This window comes from Denticeps clupeoides, chromosome 19 (assembly GCF_900700375.1).
Source record: "Denticeps clupeoides chromosome 19, fDenClu1.1, whole genome shotgun sequence".
NCBI lineage: Eukaryota > Metazoa > Chordata > Actinopteri > Clupeiformes > Denticipitidae > Denticeps > Denticeps clupeoides.
Genome location: NC_041725.1, coordinates 1819711 through 1831701, shown reverse-complemented (window position 1 = coordinate 1831701; position 11991 = coordinate 1819711). Strand labels below are relative to the sequence as shown.

At 44.0% G+C, this 11991-nt stretch overlaps 1 protein-coding gene across 1 annotated transcript; it reads right to left on the bottom strand.

Moving 5' to 3' along the window:
- Positions 1 to 9997: 9997 nt before the first annotated feature.
- Positions 9998 to 11110, bottom strand: sst1.1 (somatostatin 1, tandem duplicate 1). The gene is made up of 2 exons (XM_028961978.1): positions 10917 to 11110; positions 9998 to 10584 (listed from the first exon to the last, which is right to left on the bottom strand). The coding sequence occupies exons 1-2, from the start codon at positions 11052 to 11054 to the stop codon at positions 10381 to 10383; spliced, it is 342 nt and encodes a 113-aa protein (XP_028817811.1). The 5' UTR covers positions 11055 to 11110; the 3' UTR covers positions 9998 to 10380.
- Between the last annotated feature and the right edge of the window lie 881 nt (positions 11111 to 11991).

The following is an 11991-nucleotide window of genomic DNA, read 5'->3' as shown; positions in this document are numbered from 1 at the left end:
GTGAAGTTAGCAAATTTTTACAGGCCTTTATTGTGATGCGAAGAAGACAGCAAACAGGTTGAACAGGCGCAAAGTGAACTGTGAGAGTTTAATGGAGGGCTGACACGCCCCTTCTCCTTTGGGCCAATTGGAAAGCAGTGCGTGGATGCTCGTAGACATAGCCTAAACCAGAACAAATGAACACCCTCAAGATTCAGGAGTTAACTGTTCTCCCACCTCCCCAGCAAGGGACTCTGTGAGAACACATCACCAGAGCTCATAAATATATTCTTTGCTTTTCAGAGTACATGCTCTTAAAAACCTTTCTGAAAAAAGGTCATGACAGCTGCTTGGAGATTACTGAGATCAATATTGTGTTTGTTAAAAGATAAATTGCACTTACTTACATATCAATATAAATACAGACAAACAACTTATAACAACCTGAAATAACCAATGCTTTCAAAATACAATATTCTACTAAATCAAACACAAAAATACTGCAGCCTAATACAAAGAAATAAGGAATCAATCAATAACAATTTTTCTCTCTCAAACAAAAATAACTTTTTAAGAACGATGCAGTAGTATATGGGAACTGCTGGATATAAATGGGATATTTGTTGTGTTGTCTTGTGTTGTCGCAACTTTGACTTTGAATATTTGTCCTTCTCTTTGATCTGCGTCATTCCGTCTAAGGCCAAAATATTGCCATACAACAAAATGAGCATTTTTAGTAACTACGAGTTCACCGTCAGCCGACTTGGGGGACGTCACACATATGACATGTAAAATGTCCAGGGTGTTTTAAGGGTTCATCTGAAAAACAAACTGGATTGGACTCACAACACTAATGCACTTTACAAAAATGTGCGGAGGCTCAGGTCTTTTGGAGTACAGGGGCCACTCCTAAAGACTTTTTATGACTCTGTAGTGGCATCAGCCATCTTTTACGGTGTAGTCTGCTGGGGCAACAGCATCTCTTCTGTGGACAGGAAGAGACTGAACAGGCTGATACGGAGGGCCAGCTCTGTTCTAGGATGCCCTCTGGATGTGGGAAGTAGAGGTTCAGAAGGTCTTTTCTTCCAACCACTGTCAGACTCTATAACAAAGACCTCACAGTTGACCACACACAGACAAAAAAACACACACTGGCACGTAAACACACACCACGGTAGTTACCAACTGTACATGTACCATTGTACATGTGTAGATTTCAATTGCACATTTCTAGATAAATACATATACATATGACAAATGCAATTTCCCACTTATGGGACTAATATATAGAGGTATATGTTACTTGCTTTGTTTTTTATATGTGTAATAAACTGATATACACGTTCAGTGTGTATTTCAGTAGCAGGTGAGCAAATTAACCCTCAAAAAATAAACTTTTTATCAACACATATGGCCAGAAGACTTAATAGTTTAAGCATGATCAGCCACAAAATAATTTTTTTCCCAAAATCATTCCAGGTAGGGATGGGAATTGATAAGATTTTAACGATTCCAATTCCATTTTCGAATCTGCTTAACAATTAAATTCTTTATAGATTCTCCTCTTGATTCTTAATAAAAAAAAATGAAGAACACACAGGTCAATTAGCTTCAAACTTTGTTTTATATCTTATCTTTGATCAAGATAGAAATTTAGGAGTAGCATGACCTTGCAAACCCAACAGTGAGATCTTAAGAGATCAACAGCCTACGGCTCTTTGATGGGGTGCCATGGGGTCCCCAGAAAAAAAAAAGTAAAATAATAATAAAATAAATATTCTTCTGTAGTAATATCAAAGTATAACATACATTATTTTGTGGTAATTACGCAAGAATGTCCCGTAACATTTACACTCTCCTTTTTAAAAGTATATGAGCTGAGCACTCAAAATTTCAAATACATCAGCCTGTAACAAATACAATCAACTCAAGTCGAATGGAACTGTGCACTGTACAATTCTGCAACCATTAACTATGAAGAATTAAAAATTCTTTTGCACCCTCCATAGGACGCCATTATCCTTACAATGTCCTCTGCTACAGCTGTCCCTGTCTGTGTCTGGTACACTGGATTGGTTTTGAGGACCTTTTCTTGAGCCTGGCCATTCCTGTCTTAATGCAGTGTTAAATTGAGGAAATGATCTTGACTAAAACGTGTCCATCCATCTGCAGTGATGGTAGCCTTCAACACATGTATCAGCTCAGAAATCAGATTTGCCTTTTTGACCGCATACCAAGCAGGGATCAAGTGGTTGGTTAAACTGTCACTGTTTGGGGGCTTTGTAGGGTTCAGAGTCTTTGTCATTTGTCTAAAAGATATGTAGAAGAAAACGGAGGAAACATCTGGAAAGAGGAGAACATGCAACTTTGACATTCCATGACTTACAATTAAACACATTCACTTACCAAAAATTGGGGGCACTAGACTCTGTCTGTCTCTCTCATGTTCATCTAAATGCAATGCACAGTAATGGCAGGGTTTGCAATAAGGCAATTCACGCTAGCATATGCAATGTTAGTTGATTAGTTACCTGCTGAATTAACAGGAGAGGATGTGCAAACGTTACCGCTTCTGCTAGGTGGAGATTCACTTGTCTGTGACTCAAAAACACAACATTCGTCACGTTATTGTGTGTTTTGTTAGCAAATGCTTTGGCATATTCGTATTGTTACCATATTGAAATATCTACTTTGCAAGTGGTGCGGGGCAGTGGTGGCCTAGCGGTTAAGGAAACGGTCCTGTAATCAGAAGGTTGCAGGTTCGATTCCCGATCCGCCAAGGTGCCACTGAGGTGCCACTGAGCAAAGCACCGTCCCCACACACTGCTCCCCGGGCGCTTGTCATGGCTGCCCACTGCTCACTCAGGGTGATGGGTTAAATGCAGAGGACAAATTTCACTGTGTGCATCGTGTGCTGTGCTGCTGTGTATCACATGTGACAATCACTTCACTTTAGTATTGAAAGTAGCTCTGTTGTCATCCATCATTTCTCGTAAAGTATAACCAAACTTTTGAGAGTTTGTGCTGCTTAGACGCCATGTTTCCTGCTGGGTCAATGACGCTACGCAACGATGGAATCGATACGGGAATCGCTGGCAAAAATGGCAACCGGTGGGAACCGTTTTTTTATTCCCACCCCTAGCCCCAGGTTCATTAACTCTTGTTTCCTTAGCAATTTTGGTGCCGTAATTTACAACGGCTGCTGTCAGAAATGGTGGTCACAAGCAGAGTAGTACACCATTTATATTTACAGACGTTTTTTATTCAGCGCGACTATCATGTCTATCATTTATAATCTCTCATTTGGTTTACTAGGACTCTATCTGGAAGTTTAATATCTCAAAACCCAACCCAAAACCCTTTTTTAATTAAATAAATGTAAGCATTTCCAAGAGGGAATTGTGTTTTACATCCCACCAAATCATTTTAATAAAATTGCTTTATTTACTGTATTTGTTTTTCATGATCCTGTTTAAATGAGAACTACATTGTATGAAGACAGGTCTTTGTTACAGCAGTGTGCAGAAGCTGCTGTACTACATGGAGTTTAAATTGTTGGGGACATCACAACTGTGTCATTTTTTAGGTCCTCTTAACAAATGTCACCTTTTTTGTATTTAGTAGAAAACTGGGATTTAATTTTTATGCAATTAATTTGTGACAAAATCTGCTAATTCTGTGTGAATTATATTTCTATTTATGGCATTTATCAGATGGCCTTTATACAGAGGATGTTACAATCAGTAGTGACAGGGACAGTAGTCCTGGAGACACTCTGGGTTAAATGTCTTGTACACAATGGTAGTAAGTGGGGTTTCAAGCTGGGACATTGTGATATTAAACAAAACTCTCATGTGGGCGAGGCGTCCCACAATTGGCCAGCAAGTATTTGAGTAACACCTCTGTGCTTTGCAAATTACATAACAATGTGTAGATATTCTAACACAACACTACACATGTCTAGCAGCACAGCAGAGTCCAGAATCAGTCCTTAAAATGTATTAATCATGAACTGGATCGACAATCTAGCCAATCATATTTGTGTGAATTTCTTGCTAATTCACAAAAATATTGCATTAATTTATTAATAAACACCTGGAAATTTCAAAGTGGGGTTGTTCCAGGAATCTATTTTATAATTTGGTCTTAAATGGTTTGAAAATGCCTCTCTTCTCAGCAGTGCTGTGACAGATTCTCAGAGTAAAATTGAATTTGGTACTATGAAGCCAGTTAAGAATGCTTAACTGAGAAATTGTAGTTCTAGGGCCAGTGCATCTATAGGACTGAAACCTCGACTCGAACAAGAACATAACCTGGTTAGAGATGATGTGTAAACTGCCAACAACCTCACCACCTTTCATAGTATGACACGTCGCCGATAAGCTACCCCGTCAACGTTACCGCGATAAACCGGTAACCTGGTTGGTTTGTGATTGGAGGTGCCGCATTAGCAGCAGAGCAGAGCCACTTATGTTCATGATGCAATAGAGGAGCTCAGTGTGAATAGGCAGGTAGGATAAATCCACCAGGTATGGTAAAATGTTGGGGTGTGTGTGTGAGAGCTCACTTCATGTTATCTCCTCTCTCCCTGCTGTACCGCTGTATTGTGCGTGTGAAAGGCAGAACAGAAGCTGTTCGTCTTCTTTTGTCAGAAGGAGCCGCCCCCTCCTCCCTCTCTACCCAGCAATTAATATCAGCTCTCCTTCACTTCCTTACTTCATTCTCACATTCATTCATTCATCTCTCACTCTGCCAGCCTCATTTCTCACTTTCACTGGTTCCATTTTTACCCTCAGCAGAAGATCTCAGTAGATCCGAAGATCTGCGTAAACTCGACAACCAGCTGCCATTGTATAAAGGGCACATATATCTCATTTTAATACGAAATAAACCAAAAATAAGACTGGCTAGCCAGTTATCCATGCCACGCCGTTTTGAATAAATGAACTACTTTATTCTTTAAAGTGAGGCTTTGTGTGGCAGGTAAATCAATGTTGCATTGATGTTCTACTGAGTCCGTTAATCAAACCCCAAACCAACAGTTCCAAGCAAACAATTCCTGTTTAATTGTTAGCTGAGCAGCTTTATGACAAGAAGATGAAGCAGTATGCTCAAATGCAGAACAAAACCTCAGGCGTACCTGAGGAAGAAGCTCTTGCCAAATTAAATCCAGTACACTACAAAAGAGAAGGCAGAATAATAGATATGGCGCTGGCTGGGGAAGGAATTTTCCATTAGTAAACCCTTTATTCATAAAGTTGCTGGTGGATGGACTGGTGTTGCAACATTGAGTATGGTTTTGCAATAAATATTAAATATTAACAATTTTGAGCACCTTGTTGATTTAATAATATTCACTGGATCCATATTGTTTAATATAGTTGTGATTTAAAGGCTCAAGTGACTCAAATTATTAGGTGTGGGAGTTAGTGGAGTAGACAATGCATATGTGGTGGGTTTAAAATGAGGGCAGACCATAAAACACAAAAAACCCGCATGATTTGGTTGTTAGGCTTTTGACGCCGGCTAGGCTACGTGTCTGTTACCGTAGTTTTGTACCTGAATACTGTTATTTTAATATCCCCACGCTCAATAATGTAGGCTACATTCTCAGCGTTGGCAAATGCTCCGTGGATACACGCCAACCAGTTTTATCAGCAATTGGCAGCCAGTGACAAAACACTCAGGGAAACGGTGCAGGCCAGCGCGGTAATATGTAGAATCCATGTTCTGATGGCACAGTCGGGTACCAAGCCACGAGGGCCAATGGAATAAGGAAATCCGCCAAGCACTCTCATCCACTCCACTCTGCCAATCTTTAACCATACGTTGCCCCAGTAGTTTGCCTTTCTTCCTTCCTGTTACGTTAAGCGTTCTGTCACGGGTGGGCTGGACATGGCGGTGAAGGAGGACACATTCGCACGATCACAGGACAGGGGTTTAATACAAACTTCACAAGACAGGGGAACATCTACACGCACAATGACTCGACGGCGAACAGACACGAACAGGACAGTTTTATACAATTATATAAATAGACAGCAGGTGAACACGATCAGGGAACATTACACAGGACGAACATGAAACTCCGGTCCGGACTCCGGATCAGGAGTAACCCCTGCTGGTCCGGATCATGACAGTACTCCCCCCTTAAAAGCACTACCACCAGGGAGTGCCCACAAAACGGTCCATGAAAGGGGGGAGAAGTCCATAAGGACGAGTGGCGGTTGTCCTGCACTGGCGGCGTCAGGCCCGGGCCAAAGCACGGCTTGTCCGTGGGGGACCGGCGTCCTGTCCGCCGTCCGCAGGCACCGTCACTCCGGTCAGTCTCCGGTACGCCCCGCTGGGAAGTTCGCCGCCTCCCTCGTCTCGGTTAATGCCGGGAGCACCTGAACTGTGCGACCGGTCTCCTCGACCGCACGGAATCGCCAGGGGGAACATGGACCGCATGACAGATCCTCTCGACCCCACGGTAGCTTTCATAGGCCGTCGAGAGTCTGTCACGCTTGGGGAACTAATTAAAAACATGACATGGATCATGGCGGGGAACTGGCGATTACCGGAGGTGCGTCGCTGGAATCCGGACGAGACGGCGGCGTCGGGGGACGTCCATACATGGAACCTTGAACATGGAACTGTGGGGCAGACGTCCTCCCGACCATCCACGGATCCCTGGATCTCAGCGGGGCGTAGATCGGCTGCGTCCACATGGTCGGGTCATTCTGTCACGGGTGGGCTGGACATGGCGGTGAAGGAGGACGCATTCGCACGATCACAGGACAGGGGTTTAATACAAACTTCACGAGACATGGGAACATCAACACGCACAATGACCCGACGGCGAACAGACACGAACAGGATAGTTTTATACAATTATATAAATAGACAGCAGGTGAACACGATCAGGGAACATTGCACAAGATGAACATGAAACTCCGGTCCGAACTCCAGATCCGGAGTAACCCCTGCCGGTGACGTGTCTCTGCACGGTGTGTGTAATGGTTGTGTGATTTTTCTTTTTAGGTGTTGTGTGGAGTGACCTCATCCAGCCAGAATGTTACATCTGACCTAGAACAGGTACCTTACAAAATCTCTCACTCCCCTGTTCCCCATTCCCCCTGGATGTGGAGCTCAACGCTCTTTTTTTCTGCTATTACTGGTAGTTAGTAGAAAACAGGTACTTCAGCCACTTCAGTTGTGGTCAACCCATCATCCTTCACTTGTCCTTTAAATGGAAAGAGTGCTGAGATGAGAGGCTGATAAAGACATGGATAAAAAAAAAAATCCAATAATCTGATGGCAAGATTGTCAAATTGTGAAATCTGAGATCTGTATCTTTGCCTATAAATCCCTGAATCACAGTGATGGTCAGAGACAAGAATCTTCAGACAGCCTTGGATGTACCAAGGATGGATCAATCAGGTTTATATAGCAGTTCTGGAAATCCAATTGAATGTCTGCTTCAACCATTTTGGTCATTTGGAATTCCAGGAAGTCTGCAGGCTGTGACATGCTGAAACCACCTCATGACTCAGTCACGGTCAAATAAATGTAACTTTTTTTTTGGGCATTTTTGGATTTCAGCAATACATGAATGAATTTAGCTTGTGCTCTGTGATGTTACCTTTGTTTCTTAAATTCATACCATGTGTAATCTTCCGTCTATATATATATGGTATGAATATATATATATGCTGTTTCACACAGACCCTCCATAGTGGAAGGGTCTGTGTGAAGGGTGTATGTGATATATACCACTATCGAGGGTCTGTGTAAAACAGCATTTCAAGACACTGTACTGTGTACACTGTTGTATTAACAACAAACCTCTCTTGAATCTATAAATGGTGACAAGGAGACAAAAAATATTTGTGTACAGATGTATGACCTGTATGTGTTTCAGATTTTAAAATATGGCATCTATACATTCATGATAAAAAAAAAATCTGGTGATAAATTTGAATTGGCCGCATCTACCACGATTATCATGTCGGTGTCAGTGTATGTTTTCCTGACTGTGTGTGCATGTGTGCAGTGGGGAGAAGCAGCTGGACGCTGTGCTCATAATGAACTGTGATAATGAGTTTGAAGAGGAGATATCGGCGCAAACAGTGAGTTCATTACAGAGCACTGCAGCCTAATCACGGTTTTTTATCACTTAAATTCACACTGCGCCCCAACAGCCCACCACTCTGCACCTCTCACTAATGCATTTCCCACTGCCTGCTAATCCACAGTAGTTATTGTTTATGTAAATTATATATGTGGTGTGTCTCATTTCAGAAAGACAGAGAAAGGCAGGAGAATTAAAGGAACAATGAATTAACAGATAATACCATAATTCCCAAGACACATCAAGTAGACTACAAATGGAGTAAGGCTCACCGTATAACTAGTACAGATGCAGGAGAGAAAGAAGGGGGCTTGTGCAGGATTGAGGCACATGTGATCTGGACAATCACTCATGCCATCCTCTGGTGTGAGAGAATGAACAGACAGGCAGACAGGAAGGACTGGTCTTACATGCATCGATATTTAATACATCCATAACATTTTTGGACTTGGTTGCTACTCTTGCAAGCCTGTCTAGAATCTATGTGTTTGCTTGTGTTTGTCACCCACTGTAACCAGTGTGACCGTTTTTTTTTGTTTTTTTATTTCTGAGTTGATTCTTATAAGTGTCAGCTTTCCCAGGGGGTCACTTTCCTGGTGTGTGCTGTGATTAGTGGTGTCACTCGTGTCCTGCCTGATGTCTAGATGTCTGCTTGCCGGCCGTCTGTCATGGTTTCTCCCGTTTGCCGTTTCTGCTTGGAGACAATCGCTCTAATTTGTTTAATTTAGGTAAATTTAATATGATGTTATGTTCTTGTCCTTAAATGTGCATTTCAAAAACGTATAAGTGGGCAAGAAAAGGCCACTTCTCACAAGAAACAGGCAGCTTGACTGATAAACTTACGGTACAGTTGTGGTACGCCCTTCCCCCTACAAACCACGGTTTTTCTGGTTAAGTAGAATGCCGCCTCTCCCGCACTTCCTCCCTCTCGTCTTTAATGAGCAGCGCTGGGTGCAGGGCCGTGCTGATTCAGAGCAACCGGAGGGAGCCGAAGGTAATTGCAGTAAAAGCAAGAGGCGGATGTTAGGATACAGTGAGGCGTGTGAAGAAAAGGGTGATGAACAGGTGTGTGTGTGTGTGTGTGTGCGTGTGAGACGTCAGTGTTAATTAGCTCCTGATAGATGCAGAATGATGCCTCAGCCCGAAACGAGTCTGCATGTAAGAAATGGCAAATTACACACGTAATTCCCCATTGAATGAATGCACGCCCACACACAGACACACAGGGAGTGATTGACACCGGTTCCTGAGCAATTTGGCTCCGTCAGACGGAACTTCCGCCTGAGTGTGTCCACTTGTCTCCACACCTGACTGTTCTGGGTCACCTCACTTCAGATGCCCTTTCTCAGGTAAATTCAGCATGCAACATCAAGGCAATATCTATTCAAACAAAAAAAATTCCTCTGGCCTCTGGGTGTCCGCCTTGGGTGAATATGAAATGTCAGAAATAATTTGCCACATCAGTCCGGCAGGAGGAGGGAGCGGATGAGCGTTGCTCACGGATTTCTGCGGAACTGCTCTGCTGTTTAGGGCATTTGCGATGTGGATTTGTTTCTTGCAATTAAAAATGCAACATTGGGAACAATTTTCAGTCCGAATCTTGCCACAAGACTGGTTTTAATGAGTAAAGATTTACCCTTCTGATGCATAGCGAGTGTTTTTTGTTGTTGTTGTTTTTTGCTCCCATTTTGCTCCAGATTTTTCTGTTCCAGACTTTTTATCCGGATGCTTTTAAAAATTCTTTTTATACTGAGAATAAATTCTGTATAGCTTTGATTTTGTATTCTTTACATTGAGATTTTTAATGCACATGGTAATTCGTTCTACAACAAATTGAAATCACATTACTTATTATTTATCTTACTTCCTCTTTTTTGCACACTATTCATTCAACGAGTTTCTTGGTACATTCCAAAATCTTTTATTTAATACAGGACAACATCTGTAATAATGTCTTTTTATAATGTTAAAAAAAAAACAAAGTTTTAAGAACACAGTTATTAAAGTTGATGTAATATTTGGTCAGAACATTGTCCCTGTACACCCAGCATGCACTCCGTCGTTTTTACAGTCTGGAATGAAGGTTCGAGAGACCAGTTACCAGGTTTCTATTTCTTTTATTCGCGGGGGAAACAAAACGCATCTCGTGTCTCCGTTCTGAATCACAGATTTTATTCACAATTAAAAATAGTCGATCTGTTCGGAATTGTGTACATTAATAAATCACCAGTGTAATAGTCGGAACGGTTTTATTTACATCGTTCGGAACCCTTTCTCGGACTCGGGCATCAGCACGACGTGAAGGTCTTCCAGAAGAAGTTCTTGCAGCCCGCCTTGCGCTCGCGGGGGGCGAGGGCCGGACCCACCGCGCGCTCCAGCTCCACGCGCGCGTCCTCGTCCGCGCCGCGCGCCGCGTCCTCGGGTTCGAGCGCCTCGTTCTCCGCCTGCGCGAGCTCCGCCAGCAGCTCCGCCAGCGTGTAGCGCGCGAGCTCCTGCGGCACAAGCAGATCGAACTTCATCTCACCCTGGGGGGACCACATCGTGTCCCTGAGCAAGACACTGTCCCTGTCACTACTGATTCTGGATAAGGGCGTCTGGTAAATGCTGAAAATGTACGAACCATGGAGAGCGCCCCGAGACATTTCCACTTCTTTACATTTACAGCATTTATCCAGAGCGACTGACGATCAGTAGTGACAGGGACAGTCCCCCCTGGAGACACTTGCTCGGGGACACGATTTGAACCCACTAGGCTACTAGCACCCATCTCTTCAGGCTGGTTGAACAGTTGCTACGTGGTTCTTTAAGCGCTCTCTCGAATTACCTGCTTGGCCGCGGGTGCGAGGAGGGACCTCTGCAGCATCTGTCGCAGCTTGGCGTCCGAGGGCGCGGCGGACACGCCGCCGGTGGCCAGGGCGAGGGACAGCAGCGCGAAGGCGCACTGGAGGCGCGAGGAGAGCATCTTCTTGGAGATCTGGGAGAGGAGGGTGGTGGTTTCTTCTCGCGTGTCGGCTTCTCGTCTACGTCGCCTCCTTTCCATAAGCCCTCGCTTTTAAAGTGTTTGCGTGACGTCAGGCGGCGTGGGGGGGTTTCCTCTTGCGCACGGCTCGGGGCGCGAAGTGACAAAGTTGCAAACCGAAGACGAATGAGGACCGACGTCACAATCGGCTAAAATATGATGGAAGACGGCCACGCGTCCTCGAACTTTTCAGATGATTTATGCTAATGAGCGCTAAGCAGGTATCGATCTCGGTATGGATCTCAAGTCAGTATCCGAAAAAATCTGTCGATCGCGTCTGGCGAAATGTAACCAGTCTTTATTTTGCAGTCATTTATCAGCGTCCCGCGGTGACCTGCGTGGCCCGTGTCCTCAGTGGGGTCCTTCTGTACCCTCCACCTTCCCATCAGGCCTGGTGGACACATGGCGGCCGGTAATGGGCTGTAATGTGTCCAGCATTGTGATCTGAAGATCATGGCGCAGGAGCCCGTGGTGCCATGTCAGTGCCATGGATTCTGAGTGGACTTTGTGACTGTGTTCCGTTTTTTAACCTGGGCACTTAAAGCAAAATGGATGGTGGCGGAATGTACTTTCCCCCTTGGGTGCCTCCGATTCCCCAACAGGCAAGAAAAAAAAAGTTATTTGTGATTCTTGATTCCTCTCTAGAAAATACTATGTGAGTTTGAAGGCGTGCCTAGCCTGTCTTCAAATGCAGATGTTCAAGTCAAATGAACTGGTGACACTAAATTGGCCTTGCCGTGTGGCACCCTGTCCTGTAGACTCAGTGAGCAGGTCGAGGGGACAGCTGGAGGAATTCCTCCCTGCCGGCTTAATGGCTGCTTTTCTGCACCTCTCCATTCAGGTGGCGGGCAACAACGTTTGTCACCTACTCAACCTGAGC